General features: G+C 37.0%; 1 protein-coding gene across 9 annotated transcripts in view; it reads left to right on the top strand.

Moving 5' to 3' along the window:
* The window catches only part of LOC150106294 (N-acetyl-D-glucosamine kinase-like), a 285728-nt gene that overhangs the window by 259593 nt on the left and 2836 nt on the right, over positions 1 to 23299 (top strand). Inside the window, exon 10 of one of the 9 annotated variants that reach the window (XM_090392321.1) lies at positions 863 to 1169. The exons of the other annotated variants lie outside the window; for them this stretch is intronic. Within the exon in view, the coding sequence (XP_090248447.1) occupies positions 863 to 1005 (143 nt within the window). The 3' untranslated portion in view covers positions 1006 to 1169. Of the gene's footprint in view, positions 1 to 862; positions 1170 to 23299 lie in introns of those variants that run through there. 9 annotated transcript variants of the gene reach the window in all.

Raw genomic sequence — 23299 nt, 5'->3', positions numbered from 1 at the left:
TTCATTACAAAATATCCAAAAATTTTATAGATGCTTACCAAAAAAATTTGAAGGAGTAATCAGTTTCACAAAGAAGATGACAGTTGCATTTGGAAGCACATACATTTGTGAATAAGCATTTTCTGCCATGAGTTTTTGAAAAAATAAATTTTTCTTCTCGACCTGACTGATGAACTTTGCATGCTTCGATTCGAATTTGCACCACAGATTGTAAAGTGGATATAGATAATTTGACTAAGTGAAAACAATCACAAAAGTCACATTAAACAGGGAGACACACATATTGTGATGATAAACTATATTACTTTATGTGATAATAATTTTTTATTGAGTTTCATTTTCATGCTTGTTTCATATCTGGTACTTTAAATATTTCTGTTTTTTTTTTAAAATTGATATAATAAAAATTGATAACATAATTATTTTTTCACTCACTATTTTCTCTTAATTAAATGCTTGCGGCCCAATTATTAGAAATAAAAGTTGAATATGGCCTGCGATATGGTTGCGAATCCCTGGTCTAGTGCATATAAATGACAAAAAGCTGAAGGAAATAATGTGCAAGCGTTCAGACAAAGTAGTTGTTGTTGTCACATTTTGCAGCATAAAACCATGTCATATTCCACTTCCATTGGTGTTAGAATTTTTGAGCAATGCAAACCAAACTTTATAGGATTAAACCTTGATTTTTGTTACTATTTGGGGATACAGAGTATGGAGAATTTCTGAAACTTTTTAATTTTTTTAATTAACAGTTATGAGCAATATACAGCATTTCTGTATACTGATTACCAAAATAATTGATCACCTGTGTTTTTTGTGTGAAACTTTAATCCTAATCTGTGCTTACTTTTCTTTTCAGCATCCTTTATGTGTTCTGATATGCAGATCTCTCCAGACTGTACTGTCAGACTTACATGGGAAAATCACAAGAGCAATGAATTTTATAAACTCTTGGTTTCTTTATGGGGAAATGTGGACTTTTTGGTGGATATAAGAACCTAGAAATTTTATACACTGGAAAAGAAGTCACTTTAACATTGTAATTATGAAGCATTGTTCCAGCTTTGTCTGTAACATTCTTGATGTAGGATAATGTGATTGTATTTTTGAAATCTTGTTTATTAGAAGGAACTGTCTGAGATGCACATAAAATTTTTTAATCATCATATGTTTGTACCATTTGAGGGCGAGAGTATACCTAAAGTAACAAAGTTCTTCATTCATTTCTTCTAATGTACTGGAGATGTAGGCTTTGTCCCATTAATGTTTTTATTATGCTTATCTTTGTAATGGAGAGTAGTGTGAAGTGGCATGTAAGATTTTATAACATGGTGCATTGTCTTGCTGAAAGAGACAGTGGTCAGTTACATAGAAATACCACGAAGTAGAAAGCATCACATTTCCCAAAATGTTCAGATGCCTCTCAGAGTTCAGTGTTCGTGGTACCACAAACAGAGGTCTGAGGCCAAACCAAGAAAAGCAGGACCATACCATAAACACTGCCGCCTCAGAATTTCATAGTTGGGGTTACACTCTCTGGTATGAAACATTCCCCCAGAAATCCACCATACCCACACCCATCTGCCTGCTCAGTAGAGGGTGTAGTACGATTTGTCCCTCTATAACACAGCTTTTCAAGCTACCACATCCCATTGTTGTGGTAATTTGTTTCGGTAATGTGAGGTGTGCATATTGCAGTCCTACCATGGAAACCCATGTGAGCTGTGGTTCTCAACATTTTTGTACAGATTTGTGTTCCGGTCGATGTCTGGAACTCTGCATTCAATGTGTCAGCCTGACACATTGAAGTTTTTACATAATATCCTTTGTAGCACACTACAGTCACATTTGGTAGGTGTGGTGGGTTGTCCACTGTGGGGTCGCACTTGCAGTTGACTCCCTGTGCTTCCGTCTCAATATGGTCTCACTGATTGTTGACCTGGGATGGCTCAGTTTGTCAACAATTTGCCAAACAGATAGACCTGCAACATGGCATCCTATCACAATGCCTCTTTCAAGCTGTCAGTTTCCTTCTTGCAGCCATTTCTCCCAGATACAGTTGTACTGACTTGGGAGCATTACATTCCTGCAATTTATACCGGCTACAAACTTGTTACATGGCATGATGCACCTTGCCCATGAGGGTATCCATTGACATCTTTCGAAGTAGTGTATGTGTGCAATATTCCATGGTTGTGGAGATTTGGAATTTGTATACAGTTAGCAGCTGTAAAAAGTGTGGAGCAGTGTCTTGAGCAGAAGAGTACAAGTTTTTTTGCAGCTACAGAAGCTAATTGGGATCTATTTGTGCCAGGAAGGGTTAGAGCTGTAGATCAGTCGAAGAAGAGAAATCCGATTGTGTTTGGATATCAGGTTATTATTGATGATTAGGGGAAGGGATGTGAGCTCTTTCTTGCAAGAGATCAAATAGGAAAGAGTTTTGGCAGCATTAAGAAGTTGATGAGAAGCTGGTGAGAACTAGGATCCAGAACTGGGTTGATAGCAATGCCATTATCTTTAATGGACAGCATGGATATGCTAAATGGAGGTCATGTTTTAGTAATCTACTTACTTATAACTTATTACAATAAGGTGGCGGCTTCTTGGACAGAAGAGAGATACACAGTAGTATACTTAGATTTTGCAACATGATAAATTGATAGCAATACTAGAGTGGATGGAGTTGGATATTAGATTAGTGCATTATATCAGACACTGGCTATCTAATAGGCATTAGCAAGTTGTGTAGGGGGGAAGCAATATCCCAGAAGTGGAAAACCAAGTGGTTTACTCCAGGAGTCTGTTTTAGGGCCATTGCTGTTTAACTTGCATGTTAATGATATTGGTGAAGACTTGGATGGAGATATTTGGTTGTTTGCAGATGATGCAAAGTTGGGACGAACTATGAAGAGTAGAGAAGATGTTGTGGCCTTACAAGAAGACTTGAATAAATTGAGTGAATGGGAATGGGGATGCAAGTTCAATGTTGCAAAATGTAAGGTTTTAAAATTTGGGAAACAAAGATGAGATGTAGAATTTATGCTTGGTGGGGATACATTGTTGGAGGTGGAGGAAATAAGAGATCTTGGGGTGATAGTTAATAAGGATCTGAAATTTAGGGGACACATTGTCAAAAATGTGATTACAACACAAAGAATTCTGGGAATGATGCAGAGAACACTGACTTGTAGAAGTAAGGCTTTGATTAGGCCAAAGAATACTTTGCCTGAGAGTGTGATATCTGCAGAAAATTTGAGTGTGTTTAAGGTGTGGTATGATGAGCTAGCTGTGTGTGTGTGTGTGTGTGTGTGTGTGAGTGAGTGAGTGACAAAAGGACCTCTTAGATGAGTCTTTGACTCCATGGGGGCTTGGGATAATAATAACAATAACTGCAAGGTTGCCCTTTTCAAATATAGTTAGGGGATTGGAGTTTAGCATATTGGTCATTGTGGATTTTGAGGGTTCTAACAATTGAGCACTACAAGGTTCGTCAGATGAAAAGATGTTCTCCAGGAATCTGCCACACCCATGTTGGCCTGACAAATGACAGTTTTTACATGGGATGGCCCAATTTGTCAAACAAATAGGCTTGCAACATGGCATCCTATCATAATGCTTCTTTCAAGCTTCATCAGTTTCCTTCTCACAGTCATTTGCTCATTGCTAATGCATTGTCATCTGCAAAACTATGAATAGAATTTGAAGTCTGTGAGAGCAGGTCATTTATATATAGGAAAAAAAGAGTGGGTGAGAGTGCAGATCCCTGAGGTGCTCCAACGTTGATGCAAAAATCTGAGGAGAGGAAACTATCCACCATGACTCATGGTAAACAATCAGTGAGAAAGTTGGCCATCCTGTTACAGAGGGTGGAAGGCAGACCACAGAATGGCAGTGGACCCCTCTAAGTAGACCCCCCCCCTGTTCCAAACCCAACCAAGAGATGTTCAAAGCAGCCATGTGAGTTTCTCCAAATTTTTCTGTGGCTTGAGTCTAGAGGTGGGTGGTGAAGGATAGAAGATCAACTGTGAATTGAAAGTGGCAGAATTGATACTGCTGTCACTGATTAGTTGGTGGGACTCCATGTGGGGCAGAAGTTGGCTGTTGATGACCTTCTCCACAGTTTTAGACAGAACAGAAGTGAGAATAGTTGGACAGTAGTTTGTCAGCTAATTTTTATTTTCCTTTCTTTGGAATTGATTGAATATGAGCCTGTTTCCATGCTGTAGAGTAGATGCTAGTTGAATAGTAGGCTGAAGAGTTGATAGGTGTTAACTCTGGGCACAATTTTTTAACTCAAAAGGTAGGATATCATCAGGACCTGATGCCTTGTTTGTATTCAAGTTATTAAGGATTCTTTAGATTTCTTCCTGGCAGAAGACTATGGATGACATGGAGTGAGTGGTTCTCAGTACAAGCAGAGGAAACATTGGTGGATAAAAATTGCATCCAATGGTCTTGGCAAGGGGACCAGAAAGCTCATTTGCTGTTTGGACAGGCAGAGAGTCTGATTTGGATTATGGTTCTTTTACATCTGTTGCAAGTTGCAATATAGGTAGAGTGAACAGCTGGAGTTCTGGTCTTGAGCCACTCGTGGTATGCTGAATGTTTTTCTTGTACTGCATTGGCACACTTTTTCGAGAATCAGGGCTTGGATATTGGCTGGGGGATTTGGGATGGAATTTAGGGTCTTAATTCTTTTGAGGATCGTTTCTGTTATTTGGTTTAGCAGGTATTTGAATCAAGGGTATTGAAGCAGTAGCTGGATGATGGGTGGGAGGAGTAAAAGTCACAGAGATCATCCCATTTGGCATCCTTGTAGTGCCAAAGGGCACGACACTGAGAACTGTTGGGTGAGGGTTTTCCATAGAAAAGGAGACTTATTAGGTTGTGGTCTAAGTTACTGAGAGGAGAACTAACATCCACAGTATATTTGGAAGTGGAGCTTGTTAAGAAGAGATCAGGTGTGTCATCACGTTGAAGGGGTTGTTAGGTATTCTGGTAGGGATATTGATGATCTGCTATAGCTTGTTGCTAATGACAAATACCTTGGCATCCCTGCCTACTTGGTCAGTTAAACTGAAGAAGGGAAGCCAATTTAAGTTGTAGAGTTGAAATCTGAAGAAAGATGACTTTACTATTAAGATATTTTGACTGCAGAAAATTGAGCTCTAGAGAGACAGTAGAAGAGTTCAGAATGGTTATCAGTTTGGGAAACAACAGAGACAACAAATGGAAGTGACAGGTTGGTTTGGTGAGAAATTTTGAACCAAAGCAGAGATCAAACATAGAGGATTTGAGGGTTTTTGCAATCTCTGACGTGGGATATCAGAGACAGCTTTGGTCTTTGACAGCAGTTGTCTCTGACAGCTGACAAATGCACAAGTACCCCCCCTACACACACTCCCTTGTGGCAGAAGGAACTGTGTAATATATAGTTTGGGTAGTTGAGGTTGTCAGCTGGTTCTGTTAGGAATAGTAATTCTGATATAGATGACTGTAAGTGGTGCATATCGTCTATGTTGCTATTTAGCCTATATTTGGATTTTTGTTGTTTTTTTATGATATTTTTTAATTGTTTTCTGAAGGAGAAATTTTATGATCCACAGTGAAATTGTATATGCATTTATATGCAGAGGAAGAGATAAAAAGGAATTGGGACATGCAGTGAGGGATGACAGATCCACAAAACATACTGCCCACACAGAAATAATCTAATTTCATGTCTACATGTGGCCTCAATAGTTTCCCCTGCAACAACTGTACTGGATCTCCCTCCAGTCATGAACTGAGTGTAAATGACAGCAGAATTTGGCACTAGCCAATTGAGAAGACTCAGGATTTATGACCAACCAGTTTGGTCCTGTGCATTAACCAGCAGTGGAACCATTTTAATGCTGCATCCTCGAGTGTGGGAGGCTCTGGGCTTCCCCACAATGTTACTAGCATATCTGGCTATTTAACTTAAGTTTGAACTCTGGTAAGGTCCCTAGGGAATGGAAGGAAAGTAAAATGGTTCCTTTGCATAAAGGAGACTCTAAAACTGCTGTAGCAAATTACAGATTAATCACCATCTCGGGAGTGGAAAACTTGGGAGGTAAAAGTATGGGAAAAGTTGGTTAAACACCAGTGGCGGCTTATACATAAGCACTGTGACACTGCAGCACCCCCCAAGTAAAAAACGAAAAAATTAAATTTTGTTTGTGTTTATAAATAATAACAATGCTTACAACAATATATAAATGCAATACAATATATTAAAGGTTACAGCTTATGTTTCGACACTGATTGAATAGTTAATAATTGGAATTGTTTGATTAATGCTTTAGATTACGAAACAAATATGTCAGAATTATCACATTCAGTCAGTTGTGACTAGACTCGCCGATATTCGTTTGCACTTGTCACTGCACATAACAAGTGAATCCAACACTGCTCATTGAGCATTGTCGCTACAGATAAATTGTATGCTTGCACGCGTTATTTCTGTGAGATATGAAACTTTTATTATTGGTTCGTGGTAAGGGTGAAATATTTTTGGTAAATCTTATTTTATTCTGTTAAAATAACATATAATTATTTATTTATTATAGATACAAGGCAGAATTATGATGAGTATCACTGTTGAAAATATGAAAAGAATTATATTTTCTCAATTATCATTACATAAATTATTGTTTCGCAAATTACAAATTTTAATTGAAAAATTTTGTCAGGGTAAAAATAGAATGGATTTTATTTTCAAATAATATTTTTAATAAAGCAAATTCTTTTAATATGGAAATTTACTTATTAATAAATTGGTTACTGATTAGGAAAAAATGAATTATTTTTCTTATTTTTTATATGCAGCACCCAATGGATGGATAAGAATATGATATACTCTGTGGGGGCTAACATGGTTTTGTTAAAGGTCAATCCTGCCTTAGTAATTTCTTACCTTTTTTATAATAGTGTGACAGTTGAGTTGGACAAGAGGAATGGCTACACAGTGATACTGTTGCATCTTTTTAAGGCTTTTGACAGGATACCCCATGGAATTCATTCTTTAATCCTTCATCAGTGGCTTTAACTTGGAAGGCTGTGGGCCTTCCAAGTATCCTTGGATTTTCTAACCATAATATGAGGATAAGGCAGTTACCCCCTACGACTCTAAGTATTCTTGTCTGTAAATTGTGTGTTCTACTGGCCGATTTGCCTGTTCTGAGGGATGAAAAACCTCAGTTTCTGGGAGAAAAAACCCTCTACCTCCATATGAGACTGGCTAACACACCTTTCATCGAAAGCGACCAGATAAAGATTCCTCATGTCACTGACGGGAATTGAACCCAGGTCTTTCTGACCAAAGGGCTTCATTTATACCGACTGAGCTACAGAGGCTCTGGAATACCCCATGGAATACTCTTACACAAATTAGAACAAATGGGGATGGATATTAAACTAGTGCTGTGGATAAGAGAATAGCTCACGGACAGATACTAAAAAGTAGTGTATGGAGAAGCAGAGTCCAGGATGAAGCAGGTGGTGTGCCTCAAGACTCTGTGCTTGGACTATTATTGTTTAATTTGTACATAAATGATATAGGAAACTTGCAGGATGATTTAAATAAGCTGGCAACATGGGCAAAAGATAATGGATGCCAGTTCAATGTGGAAAAGTGTAAAGTCATGTTTTGGGATTAAAAGATTACAAGCTCTGTACCACATTGATGGAATGGTACTCCAAGAGATTGATGAGGCTAGGTACTTGAGAGTTTTAGTGGATAGAGAGAGTTGAAGTTCAGAGGGAATATTGGTAAGGAGTCCAAGATAGTTCATAAGATTACTTGGTTATTGAAGAAGACACAAACATGTAGAGATAAAGAAGTTACTATTCCTCTTTATAAGGCATCAATATGTCGACATCTGGATTACCATGTCAGGTTTGGTCACCTGAATTCCTTGGAGATGAAGAAGTGGTAGAAAAGATTCAGAGGCAAGTGACCAAGTTGGTGAGTGGTGCAAGGAATGCTCCCAACATTGATAGATTGAGAGTTTGTGGATAGGTTGGTTGATAGGCAGAGAAGAGGGGATATGATAGAAACATTTAAGTTACTAACAGATTTTTATAAGATTGATGTAGGGGAAATATTTCAGCAGTGGGATAGTGGTAGAAGAACAAGAGGTCATCCCAGGAAATTAAGAGTGTGGTTAACAAGGGTGTGAGGACTAGATTTTTTGCTTAGAGAGTGGTGAATGAATGGAATGCATTGCATGACTCAGTTGTGAGTGCTTTGTCTGTAAACGAGTTCAAGAAGAGGTATGACAGATATTATGTGGATAGTTTGGGTCTCCTGCATTGAGTCTTCTGACTCCATGCAGATGCCCGTATAATATAATAATGACCACAACTATTTATAATTATCACAGTCTTTGAAACACGTCGTATCCAAACCTTAGTATCTAAATTATTCACTGTAGATGATCTGTATAAATTTTACTTTGTCTTTCCTCTCATCTCTATACTGTTACAAATGTGCGTCTAGGTTGATGTGTATAAATATATCAAGCCAATGTATTTAGTGAATATAACTGGAGAGTCCCTTCTACTTGAAGGTTCAGGCATGAAGACACGTTTATCATTAAACAAAAGTGAATAAAATTATTAATGTACAAAAAAAAAAAAAAATCATGCATATCACTATTAAGAAGATTGTAATGGCATAACATGTGCTGTTATATTTAGTTTCATTGTTCTTTTTTATTCCTGTGTTAATTTACAGTATTCTTTGTGAAGCAAGTATTAACAAAGTTCACTGTTAATTAACAATTAAAAGTGAATTTAACTGAGAGGAGACCTCCACATAGCCTTTAAAGGAATGCGGAGAACCGACCAGGGCTTCTGACCTAAGGTCCAATCTCACCTTCTCGTGGTGCACCCTGTTGGGTATCTACCTGGATACTGAACGAACGAGGATGGGCTGGCAATTTGGGATTTAGCCAAGCAAATTGCATTCCTATTGGTTAAACCAAAATACAAAATGGTGGTACATGTTGTACCATCATTTTGTATTTTGCCTCAGCTGGCATGACAAAATTTCATGCCGGCTGGGGGCATCGCCCAGTTAAACAAGGCCCCCATTGTTTTCGCCAGGGAACCAGGGCAAACAGCGAAAAGTCAGCTACTGGAACAAATCTAAAAACACACCCCAACTCAACATCACCAGAGTTAAAGATCAGTACTATCAACATAAGAAACCTAAATGGCAAAGAAATGGAGCTAGCAGAGGAATTAGATAAGTACCAGATCGACATAATAGAGGTGACTGAAACAAAAAAGACAAAAACTGGTGAGATCTTTCTGAGCAATAAATACAAAATGTTATATTCAGGAAATGACAATCAAGGAAAAAAAGGAGTAGCCATAGTAATCAACACAAAATACGAGGCTCATCTTCTTGAATGGCGGGCAGTGTCAAGTAGATTGATTTGAGCAAATATCAGAATGGGGAACTGGACAATGAGATTTATTTGTGCCTATGGTCCCACAGAAGGCTCTACTAAAGTAGAAGTGTCTCTTCTCTTCTACTGTCTGTAGAAGTCTCAAAAAATTCCTTCTACTAAGGTAGAAGGAATTTTTTGAGGCTCTAGAGAAAGCTACTGACACAATGAAAAAGAAAAAGTTGGTCCTTGTTGGGGATCTAAATAGCAGAGTAGGAAGTGATTGTCAGACATACAACAATTTTTGGGAAAGTTTGGAGAAAACAGCAAAGCTAATAATAATGGCAAATACCTGTTGGATTTCTGCTCAGGACATGGACTGGTTATTACTAACACCATGTTCCAACATAAAAATGTGCACAGATTCACATGGAGAGAAGAGGCAAGGAATCAGAAAAGTCTCATTGACTATGTTATTGTTGATAGTGATGTTTTCTCCCTGGTGCAGGACACCAGAGTGTACAGAGGATTTGAAATTGGAAGTGATCACTATTTAGTCTTCAGCAGGATAAAATTGAATTTCATATTGAAAAGAATGACATGTAAGAAAGTTTTAAAGCGAATAAAAGTTGAGCAGCTCTCAGATGTGAACTGTAGACTAAAATACACAAAGATTATTGAAGAAAAAATGAAAGAGTTTGTGAACAGGAACCAAACCTTGAAGATTCAGTGGCAAGCCTTGAAGAAAACCCTGATTGATTCAGCTAGAGAAAGGTATGTGGTGAAGTTGTCTGCAAGGATAGAAAAATTAGAACTCCATGGTGGTCACAGGAAGCTAAAGAGGCAGTAAAGGAAAAGAAGAAGAAAGCATATCAAAAGTTCCTGGCAAATAAGTCAGCTCGTGCTCTTAGAGAATACAGAGACAAATGTAAGAATGCTAAACACTGTGTAAAACTAGCTAAACAAAAGTCTTGGGAGGACTTTGGCAAGAACATAGAAAATAAATATCAAGAAGGTGGCAAAATATTATGGAGGTTGGTGAAGAAGCTTAGGAATGGAGGAAAGAGTGCTGTAAAAGGAGTTAGAGATGATAAAGGTGATATGAAAACGGGAGAAAAAGATATCCTTGAAGTATGGAGTAATTACTTTGAAAATTTGTTAAACAAAACAAGCAGTGATGACAGCACAGTGATACACTGACCAGGCATGCAGTCAGAATACATGTTCATACTTGAAGTAGAAAAAGCCATCAAGGGCTTGAAATGTGGAAAGGCAGCAGGAGTAGATGATATTCGACCAGAAATGCTGAAGTATGGTGGTATAAAAGTCTTACAGTGGCTGCACTGCATAGTTCAGAATGCTTGGACAGAGGAACGAATTCCCGATGATTGGAGTAGAGCTCTCATAGTATCCATATATAAAAAGGGAAATAAAACTGAATGTGAGAATTACAGATGTATATTCCTACCGAGTGTTCCTGGTAAGATATATGCAAGTATACTTGAGAAACTGTTGAGAAGAATTGTGGAAGAAAAGCTTGGTGAAGAAACAGCTGGATTCAGGTCAAATAGAGGCTGTCAAGATCAAATCTTCACTTTACGACAAATAGTCGAGAAAGCATGGGAATATAACAAAGATCTGTATTTAAGTTTTGTCGATTTGGAAAAGGCATATGACAGGGTGCCAAGAGAGAAGCTATTCAATACGCTACAGTTATATGGTGTCATTGGGGCATTATATCAAGCAATACTTAGTCTTTATTTGAGTTGTAAGCCAGTAGTTAGAATTGAAGGAAGTACAGAAAGATGGTTTAATGTTAAATCTCGTGTGAGACAAGGATGTACATTATCCCCTCTGTTATTCATTATCTATATGGATCACATTATGAAGGAAAGTGGTATTAAACATGATATCAAAATTGGAGATGTTAATGTCAGCTCTTTGCTTCATGCAGATGATGTTATACTTCTAAATAAATCTGCTACAAGTCTGCAAGATTCTCTGACTAAAATGGATAACTGTTGTAATAGATATGGTATGAAGGTCAGCAATAAAAAGACAAAGACAATGAAAATAGGCAGAATCATTGAAAATGTCAACTGTGTTGTGAATGGAGAACCTGTGGAACGAGTAAAACATTTCAGCTACTTAGGCACAATTTTTAGTGAAGATGGTAAATTAAATATCGAAATAGACAACAGAATCAACAAAGCTGGTATTGTAGGAAGTCAACTGAATAAATTCATATGGAAAGAGAAATTAGTCAGAACCCTAAATTAGCTGTATACAAGACCGTGTTCAAACCAGTTTTAACTTATGGATCTGAGAGCTGGGTCAGAAGTAAAACACTTGATCAAAGACTAGAGACCGCAGATATGAGAGTCCTGAGAAAGATTATAGGCATGAACAGATGGCATCAATGGAAATATCATATTAAAAACGAGGATATTAGGAAAGAACTTGACATTGTCAGCATCCAGGAATGCGTTAGCGGAGCTAATCTCAGGTTGGGCGAGGTAAGATTAGCAAAACAAGTGTTCTCTGCCAAGTTAGCAGGAAAAACGATCCAGAGGAAGACCAAGATATAGGTGGATTGATATGGTACAAAGTGCCTTAGATGATAGAAATATAAGATCTGGTAATGTTGGAGTCTTGACAAGTAACAGACTGATTTGGAGGAAAATTGTAGATAGGAAGTTAGTAATGATGTAAATTTTTCATGTAGTACTATCATTCCTGTACACCTCTTGAGGGTACATGGCAGGGTACATGATGATGAAGATGATGAAGTGAATTTTGACATCAACAGAATATCGATGAGGCTAGGTCCTTTTCCTGATCCTTCAATTTTTTTACTTAAATCCTTAAATCTGTTAGTTACAATATCCATCACGAACTGCTAGGAATAGGTGAGAAATATATTATCACCATGCCTCTTCTAAATTTAGTTTTAAGGTTTGAATTCTTAGACAATGGCATGTGCTCAGTCACTCATTTTCAATTCAGTTCTCATTCATTTATTACGCAACATACAAATAACTAATTAAAGAAACACACGTATTAACCACAGTGAAAATTATTTAATGTAAATATTTTAAATATTTCATCCTAAGTATCTTAGGACATCATCAGTACAGTAGTTTAAACAATAATAGGAATAAGATACAGTTAGGGCACATGATTAACATAGAATCTCATTAAACGTGCATAAAGTGTTACAGAAGTTAAAAAAAAAAAAAACTAATAATAATTATTTTACACAATTTTGTATGACAATTTCCCATACTTTAGGAATAGTAAGAACGTCATTGCGGTTTAAATTTGATCTGCATAGTAGGGCATCAGAACTTTCTTTATATAAACGTTCATGTTTATATAAAGATCTATGTAAAAGTTTAGACTTTTCCCAATGGATCCTGTGGCTTGGATTTTCAATTCCGTGTTGAGAGAGGCCAGATTTTTGCGGTTTAAAAAGACTAATGTGGTCTTGATGTTCCGAGATGCTTTTCTGAACAGACCTACCTGTCTGTCCAAAGTAAGACAATTTGCATGAGCATGGAATCTCATAAACACCAGGCAACATCAAAGGTGAGAGTTTGTCCTTAGGAGACGGTAACAAGTTGTAAATTTGGTTGATAGGTTTGTAAGTAGTGGCAAAATTGTATTTCTTCATAATATTAGAAAGAATGTGCGGAGATGCCTTTGACATAAGGTATGGGAATCCTATTGACTTCTTCTTGTCTGGTTTGATGTGTGGGAAAGTGACTGATGATCATCAGTCACCAATCGTGGCACCACAGCGGTCTGAGTCCAAAACAGGAAAAGCAGGACTATTCCATTACTCCATCATCTCTGAATTTTATATTTGGGGTTATGCACTCTGGTAAGAGATGTTCACTGGGCATCTGCCACAACCATCCATCTGCTAGGTAGAGGATGTAGCTTGCTTCATCGTTTTATGAAGTGATCATTTTGTGAGTTGCAGTTCTGAACGTTTTTGTGCAGATTTGTGTGCCAGTCGATACCTGAAACTCTGCATTCAACGTGTCAGTCGATGAATAGCAGTTTTCATGTTATCCTTCGTAGCACCCCACAGTCATGTTCAGTGAGTGTGGTGGATCATCCCCTACAGTCATGTTCAGTGAGTGTGGTGGATCATCCACTGTGGGCAGTACCTGCAGTTAACTCCCTGTAGTTCATCTCAGTGTGGTCTCCCTGATTGTTGACCTGGGATGGCCTAGTTTGTCAACAATTTTCCAAACAGATAAGCCTGTAACATGGCATTTTATCAATTTCAAACTCTGTTCCCGTCTCTCAATTGTTTAACCGAGAAACAGCTTAACCGACTTGGGAGCATCATATTCCTCTAATTTATGCTAGCTAAAAATGTGACTGACTACATGGCACAATGCACCTTACTGATGAGGATATCTGTTGTCTTCTTTCTAAGCAGTGTATATATAGCATATACTGTGCATGTGTGTGTGTGTGTGTATATATATCAGGGCATATATTCAGGGTGTGCTTGCACACCCATGGAATAGCAGTATTCCTGTTAAAGACCCCCCCCCCCCTAGTTGTTTCTTATCTTCATGTGATTCCTAAAATTAAACACAATATAATAATGCTTCATGAAAAGGACACTTTTTGACACATGAATATTGAATCATATTTGTGTTAATAGCCCAGGTGTGCAGTCACAAATAAGAACACCTTTGAACAGAATACAGATGGTGCAGCAGGTCAAATTCTTAGCATTCCAGTGGTTTTAAACCAATCTGAAGGTGAGTAAGAGTGTGTACTGAGACAATTGCAGAGAAAAATCAGTGGCTGTGATTGGTTATTGTGTCAACCAATCCAACCGAATGTAATCATTTGCCACTAGTGGTTGTTTTTGTTTTCTGAGTTTCATCTGTTTTGCATGTGTGAAGTGTGAACTGAAGTGTTTAAGACACTGATATAGACATTTTTCATAATTGAATAAAATGAGCTATGGAAATTTTAACAAAGGGCTCGCATCGTCGAGCAAAAAAAAAAAAGAGGCCCAACTTAGCCCTTATAATACTTATATTGTGACTTTCTAGAGTTTCTGACAGATATGGTAATTGCTGTAGGATATCAATCATTAATGCTAGATCTTTTAAAAATTCCAAATTGAGAAGTCCGTTCAAAAAGCCCTTATATTTATCATTCGATGCATGAAGCTGGGCAATTTCTCCACAAAGTAAGAGTCGTTCGTAAACTGCAAGCTGCCCATCGTGGGCCAAACACACAGCCGATCTTTAAAATTTCGATACCAAGGTCTTTTGCAATCGTATTTAATTCTCATTGATTTTTTGGTGATTGATGATAAAAAGCATATAATTTTCCATAAATATTTCAAAATGATTTATTTCTTTAATGTTTTTTATCAAATCATCTAATGCTAAGTGTAAACGACGAGTGCAATGCAAAATCACAAGGTCGGGAAATTTTTGTAGAAGTTTGATTGCAACACCTGATTTGTTTCCTGACATTACACCAGCTCCATCAGAACAAAAATGCAATGAAATGATTTTTTATATAGTTATCAGAAAATCCATATGAATTTAAAGTAGCATGTATACATTCCACGGTGGTATTTTCTACTTCTATAATCTTGTAGAACTAGAAAATACCACCGTGGTATTTTCTAGTTCTACAAGATTATTAAATAAGATGAACAAGGAGCTCGCAAATTTGAGAAAAATTTAACAAAGGGCTTGCGCGAGCCCCTCATAGCTCACCACTTGATATAGACAAGCTTTTGATTAATTTTCTATAAATAATTGATACATTTTTTGCCCATATTTAAAATGGGAAACAGTGTTGACGATTTACTGAATGTTCTGTTTTCTGCCAGAGCTTTTGTGTATTGCATGATTGCAGTTGAAGGAGGTGAGCCTCATCCTGCTCTTCCAAATTTACTGAGCAAGCAAAAGATGCAAAAACTGAGTACATGAGACACTTCTCTATTTCACAATATGTGTTTAACACATTGTCCCACACCCACTCTGTGCAGATTTGGTAAATATCGGTATTGATAAATTAAAGTATTCACCTACAATTCATCACATGGACCAATTAAGATGAGTGCTGATGCATTATGCAGTCTTAAAACTTTCATACATCGATAAAAATGCAATCATCTGGTCTAATTGGCATGAATTTTGTAGCATTGGTTGCATAAGTCACACGACCAACCAAAATGGACACATGGCACTACTAGTGTGTGTACACACACACACACACACACACACACACACACACACACACACACACACACACACACACACACACACACACACAATAGATTCTTGTTAACTGGTTCACTTGTTAATTAGGGCAGTCATTTTATTGTGACAAGTCTAGAAGAACAAAAACAAAATTAAAATATATCAAGAATTTGCTTTGTTTATTTGGGACACAATGCCATTTTTAATTGGGCCAGCTAGTAATCTGTACTATATGGAGTGTTAAAAAAATTAGGTAATCTTGATAAAAAATTTAGCTTAAGAAATCTGCAATACTGACAAAACAGGTCTATTTTATTGCCACAAACAATGACGCCAGTAATTGACAGACTGTGGTTTTGTACATGCATGCTTGTTGCAGCAAAAATACGAGTAAATGGTATTTAGAACAGCATATTAACATCAAGTTTTATGCAAAGTTAGGGAAGAGCACAGGTGAAACTCTAGACATGTTAAGAGTGGGTTATGATGATTAATACCTTGATAAAGTCTAGCATATAATAAGTGGCATAAGGAGGAGTGGGTTTAAAGTCCTGTCTCACACAAGACTTGCTGGCCTGGTTGGCTGAGTGGTTAGCATATTTGCTTTTCCAGCTAAAAGGCTGTGGGTTCGAATCCCACCGTGGGCATGGATGTTTGTGATTGTCTGTGAAAATACTAGTGGTGGTAGAGGGTAGTAGATGTCATTGGTGTAGTTGTGGCTCGTTGTAGCTAGTGGATTGAGTGGTGGAGACAGAGTTGAGTAGGTGCCTTCCCTCGATAAGTCTTTGGACTCCCTGGAGGTGTTACATAATAATAATAACTGGGGGACTACAAGCTCATTGAACATGAAAATAAAGAGTGTGGCAGTTATTTTAGCCTGATGGACAGTTAGATGCACATGCTTACTAAATAACTTAAGGAAATTACAATGTATAATAGAATATACATTAAATTAGACGTTAATATATTTCCAATATTTCGGCAACGTCACGTTGCCATCTTCAAAGGAACTTACAATAAAGATACGTGCACGCAGGCACTAAACACAGTAAATGAGAAACAAAGCGACACCATCAGGACTTTTGGGAAAACCAAAACTATGGTTTTTCCCAAAAGTCCTGATGGTGTCCCCTAGCAGGCTATGTAAGTATTCTTGGCATTTGGTCTGAAGGTCTCCTGATGTAAGTCTCCCAAACTTGGGGCAGTCTCATGTAACCAAATTTGTTGAGGTTTAGCATGTTTCTTAACAACAACAAATTTGGTTGCATGAGACTGCCCCAAATTTGGGAGGCTTACAGGAGACCTTCAGCCCAATGGCCAAGAAAAGTCCTGATGGTGCCCGCTAGGGGCACCATCAGAACTTTTGGGAAAACCATGACGTAATAATATCCTACACAGAGTCTCTGTAGGATATTATTACGTGTCCTTAGTTTATATGCCTTGCTTCTCATTTACTGTGTTTAGTGCCTGCGTGCATGTGTCTTTTTGTAAGTTCCTTTGAAGATGGCAACGTGACGCTGAAATATTGGAAATATATTAAAGTTTACGATACATACATACAATAACTCATGGCAAAAACATGATGTTAAAAAAGAGAATCATGATGTTAAAAAAGAGAATCATGATGTCATTATATATTAACAGAATTGAAGAATTTAAAATATTTTAAGTTAAAACTTTGAAGGAAAACACAGATCTAATCCAAGAAGTTGGAAAATTAAAATAAGAGTTAAAAGTTAAAATAAGTAAAAGTCTTAATATGTTATAATAAGGAAAAGAAACATATATCATTATAAATTCAGATCTAAGTTCGTAATCCAGGTCACAGCTTCAGGAGCCGCTTGTAAAAAGTCATTCCGGTCATTCTGATAAGCACGGAAGATGCATTCTGTTACAATATGTTGCATAGTCTGTCGTGGAGCACCACAGTCACATTCTGGAGTTGTTTGTCTGTTTCATTTATAGAGAGTATCTCCACATAGGCCATGATTTGTCCGAATTCTATTTAGTATCGTCCATGTTTTGCGAGGTCCGTATTTTCTGGTGTATAAGACGCACTTTTTTACCTTAAAAATTCATCTTAAAAATGGGGTGCGTCTTATATAATGAAGGTAAAGATTATTTGTTAATGGTGCAATCAAATTGATGCGTGACCTTCACGTGACTTCTAGCGTGTCATTGGCTAAGAACGGAGAGCCCCTATTCAAGTTTCATAATATCTTATCTGAGTAATCAGTTATCGATGTTTATCAGTATTGAGTTGATGTGTTGAGATATTTTGTGTCAAAAAAATCGGTCAAAAAATGCCAAAAGAATATGAAGACAAAATTATTTCTATATTATAAGAAATGAATGATGATAGAGAAGAGTTAGATGACAGTGACATGGGTTTTGCAGGTTTCTGAAAGGTCAGTTTACTATTAAAAATTACCTATTATTTTATCCATTTTTTTTTTAAATCATACTTTAAAGTTTAGGTTTTTTCCAGAAAATTGTATTAAATTTCTTGGGTGCGTCTTATACACCGGAAAATACAGTAGATCTGATCCTGATGATTTGATCACCTTTAAAGATGTTATGCAAATATTCTTTCGTATTTCCCTTCCATGTTTCTTCCCACTTTGATAAAGGATTAAAATTATTTAGCACTAGTTCTTCTGCTGCTCGTAGTGATGGATGGCGAGATTTGAATCTATTGACGTTAAGAGTTGGGAGATCCTGATGAATAGCTAGGTTTGGATTACCAGCAATTTTTTGGAATTCACGGACTAAAGAATTCAATCTATGTAGTTCTGTAGGAATAATGCCTGCTAAAAGAGGTAACCAATATGTTGGGGTCGATCTAATAGAGCCTGTAATTAATCTTAAGGTATTGTTCAATTGAGAATTGATAATCCTTGTGTGAGGGCTATTTAGCCACACAGGAGCACAATATTCAGCACTTGAGAATACCAAAGCAAGGGCTGTTGTCCGAAGAGTAGAGGCTCTAGAATCCCAGGTAATGCCACAGAGTCTCTGTAGGATATTATTATGTGTCCTTAGTTTGAAAGATGATGCTGGAAAATGAGAGAACGGTCAAGTGTGACTCCCAAGTACTTAGGGAATGTATTATATGGAAGTATAGTGTTGTTCAATTTAATTTTTAGTTTCACATTTGCCAAGTTTGCAAAAGTTTACGATAAAGAGCCAAGAGGCTATTTTTCCAGCGGCGTAAATTAAGTTAAGGGGATAATAAATCCCTCATTATTTTAAAGCCGGATACGAAACTCGGAGATCGATTTCGATCTCCGAATTTTGTATCCGGCTTTAAGTAATGAGGGATTTATTATCCCCTTAACTTATATTAAAGTTTAATTGAATGTATATTCTATTGTACGTTGTAATTTCCTTAAATTATTTAGTAAGCATGTACAACCAACGTCTAAGCCTTTCTACGAGAGTTAGATGCACAGTTAATTGCGGAAGAATTAACTTGATATACAGAAACAGTGAGGAAGATTTGATGGTTGATTTGGAAATGAGAAAAGGTTCTGCCCAGTTAGTTCTGCGAATTTTAAGTCAAGATTAAAAGCATTGGCTGTTTGATGTTTTTTCTGATCTTTCTTCACAGTCAGCTGTTGATGATTTAAGTTACGATACTGAAACAAAATGCCAAAGCTCGCAATGAAAATATCACCTTCCCCAAGATCGAAACAGGCATGGATGTCACAATTGCACATCGAGACAATGTTTATTTGTTTTTTTATTGTAAAGGCATACTTCATTTCAAATTCATTAAACAAGGATAAACAGTGAATCAGCATTGTTATTTAGTTGCTTCATGACAAGGTCGTGAAGCTGTTTATATCAAGACCTGAAATTTGGATGAACAATTAGATCATCCAACATGAAAATGCAGCTGCACATGATACAGTAGCTGTCTTAAGTTTCTGGCTAAAAATCAATCACAAAATGGACTATCCTCTTTATTCACCAGACTTTACTCCTTTGGAGTAAATTTTTAGCTGTTCCCAAAACTGAAGAATGCCTTGAAAGGGTGCAGATTTTTTGACATCCAACATCATGCAGTGACAGTAATAATAAAGGGCATTCCAGAAGATGAATTCTGGAAATGTTTTTAACAATGGCAGAATCATCTAAGTGTATTGCTACATAAGGGGGATTACTTTGAAGGTGATGGTAGCTGCCAGTGTACAGGTATGCAAATATAGTTTTTATTTTTGTATTCTAGAAATATGAAAGAAGTATTAGCTGGTAGTAATATTAAGATTTCTAAATATGAATAGTAATTATATATTCATTGTGCAATACATAATATCTCATTTTTGTGACTAATGGATATACAAAGAAGATTTCATTTCTTTCAAATGATCCATTAGTTGCACTTTATTTTTTTACTAATGTATATAACATCAGAGTCTCTGTAGCTCAGTTGGATGAGATAAAGTCCTTTGGTCGGAAAGACCTGGTTTCAATTCCCGTCCATGACGTGAGGAACCTTTATCTGGTCTCTTTCTACTAAAGGTGAGTTAGCCAGTCTCACATGGAGGTAGAGGGTTTTTTCACCTGGAAACTCGGGTTTTTTCATCCCTCGGAACAGGCAACCTGGTCCCATGAACACATGCATCTACAGACATAGGACACTCCTGGAATAAGGATTGACCGACCTCTTCTGTGGGATTATTGGTTTCAAATGCCTGCATGATGAAGTGTGGGTCTATGTGTGAGCGAAATCAGGATAGGATTCTAAAAATAAATGTCACAACTCCAAGGAATCTAAGGACTCTTTGCAGGCTGGCACACTCTACGCAATTCACTGTTCTTCACCACATAATCCTCCATTTACACACAATGCCATCTACTGCCCACAGTTATTATCTTTTGTCCGTAAATTGTGTGCGTGCATGTGTGTGTGTGTGTTCTCCTGGAATAAGGATTGACCGACCTCTTCCGTGGGATTATTGGTTTCAAATGCCTGCATGATGAAGTGTGGGTCTATGTGTGAGCGAAATCAGGATAGGATAGGATTCTAAAAATAATTGTCACACCTCCAAGGAATCTAAGGACTCTTTGCAGGCTGGCACACTCTACGCAATTCACTGTTCTTCACCACATAATCCTCCATTTACACACAATGCCATCTACTGCCCACAGTTATTATCTTGTGTCCGTAAATTGTGTGCATGCATGTGTGTGTGTGTGTTCTGAATGATTTGCCTATATGCAGAATAAAAAAACCTGAGTTTCTAGGAGAAAAAAATTCTGTTGCCTCTGTATGAGATTGGATAAACTCACCCTCCAGTTGAAAATGCCCATATAAAGATTCTTCTCATCATGGCAAGAATTGAACTTGGATCTTTTTCAGTTGAAGTGCACAATATCTGACTGTCAATGTCCAGTGACAACAGCACCCATTATTCCCACATGATCACCCTCCCAAGTACTAACTGGGATCAGGTTTGCTTAACTTTGGTGAGCAGATGTAGTTTTCAAAGCAGTCTGCATGCTATGACAATGTTGACTTCTGGGAATGAACACTCTAAACTAATATAATCATTATACAATCTACATAATCTCATAGGTAAGATTTATAATTATTCATTGGCTCTTTGAATGCTAACAGTAAGTTCTCCTGTACATTCAACTATAACCAAGACTTGTACCATAAACATGGCAGATAATGTAACATGTTCAAATGTAGCTTTATTGCTTCTCAGCACTTTCTGAAGATATACATGTAACAAGGGAAAAATATGAGATCTAGTAAATTCTATATATATATAAATGTATTAAACCAATAATTGTATATTAAGTATATTTAAACTACTAATGAGGGATTAAGTATGTATTTTATGACGGTAGATCCATGTGCGTTCACGGGGCCAGTTTGCCTGTTCTGAGGGACAGAAAACCTTCTGGGTGAAAATACTCTCCGTATGAGACTGGCTAACTCACCTTTAGTCGAAAGAGACCAGATAAATGTTCCTCGCGTCGTGGACAGGAATCGAATCCAGGTCTCTTTCTGACCAAAGGGCTTCGTCTATACTGACTGAGCTACGGAGGCTCAAAATACTGGTGGTTACATATATTCTCTTTTTAACATGATTAAATTTTTGTTGTTGAAGAAAAAGACTCTTCTTTTATTCATAATACTTTAAAAAAAAATGAGTGCTAGTAAATATGAGGGCTGAATTTCTGCAGGTGAATTACTGACAATGAAAGGCGAGTGCTATATTCAGCCAATAAAACAGATGCATTGCTGATAACTGCTATTGGAACTACTGATCTCTTGCTAGTCAAAGCTAGCTGCTGTTGGTCATTGGGCTGACATATTATTAAAAATATGAAGACCAAAAAATGTTAGAATGTTTCTTTCTCTATCTTGCCAGGATTTATGGGAAGAGAAATCACAAGACAATGAGCAAGTGCCCATATCTGACTTTGGGGAAAACAAAGTTTTTGGATCTGGGCACTTGCTCATTGTCTTGTGATTTCTCATGGGCAGGATCAGTAGAGCACTCAGGGTTTAATCTTGGGGATGGAGGGGCCGAATTGAGTAGATGATTTGAGAATACACACTACACATCACGTACGACCTATGACTGAGCACTTGCAATGATTGCTAATTCATAAGTAGTATAGAAATAGAAGACACGACACAACATAATTTTAAAAAAAAAAGGAATTTTATTAATTAGGAAAAGATTTTTGGGAAAATTTTCTAGTATTTTTTTCCTTTTTCTTTGGGGGGGGGGGCAAGGGGACCCCCCCTCTGGGTGCACCACTGAGCAGGGTCAATATGTAAGGTCTCTGATTGTCAAAACCGCCATATCATCCTTCAGAAAGCCAAAAGTGTCAAAGATATTTCAAGGTTCAAGGCTAAATAAGAAAGGATGTGTGTTCAGAACACCTGAAAGTTAAGTAATTTTTTCAAATTTTAATTTTAATCTTAATTTAAATAATCAGTTAATTTAGTGTAGCTTTTTGTTTTATGTGGGTGTATGATAGATCGTGTCAATTTAGATTTAAGAAAAGATTATATATTTGTATTAAAGTAGATATTGTCGTTATATGGCAGCCAAGACATTTGTTTAGTGAGGTGAATATGTTAGATCTGTTCAATGCAATATATGTGAAATGTCTTTATTGCAACAATTGAGTGATTTGTGTAAGCGAATGTAGCAAGTGTTTTGAGAGCAATTGGCAGTTGTGTGGAGTGAGTCTTTTTCTTCTTGTCATGGATATTAAAGCAAGTGGCCTGTTCTGGTCTCGTGCTATCACTTCCAATGGGAGAATTGGAAGACCTTTCTTGGTCTTCCAATTCTCCCATTTACTTTATAGTATTTTTGGCAGTCGGCTGTTGTCCATTTAATTTAGATGTTCTAACCATTTTTGTTTATATTTACTTATATAGTAAATTGATTTTATATTCAGGGATTGTAAAATTCCTTCATTTGTTTTATGGTTTCACTTGGTTTATCCAGAAACTGCTGTTTGAATCCATTTTTCATTCTATTTTATGGTCCATGTGGTGAAAAATTAATAATATTTGTGAAGCTATCAGTTTGCAAAAAAAAAAAAAAAAAGATAAGGTGAAAGAACTCTTTTAGCTAGCACTGTTGACTT

Source organism: Typopeltis vanoorti, chromosome 5 (assembly GCF_054136105.1).
Source record: "Typopeltis vanoorti isolate ZY-2024b chromosome 5, IOZ_Tvanoo_1.0, whole genome shotgun sequence".
In the NCBI taxonomy this organism is placed as follows: Eukaryota; Metazoa; Arthropoda; class Arachnida; order Uropygi; family Thelyphonidae; genus Typopeltis; species Typopeltis vanoorti.
Note: the sequence above shows the minus strand (reverse complement) of the source record. Positions and strands in the feature narration are given on the sequence as shown.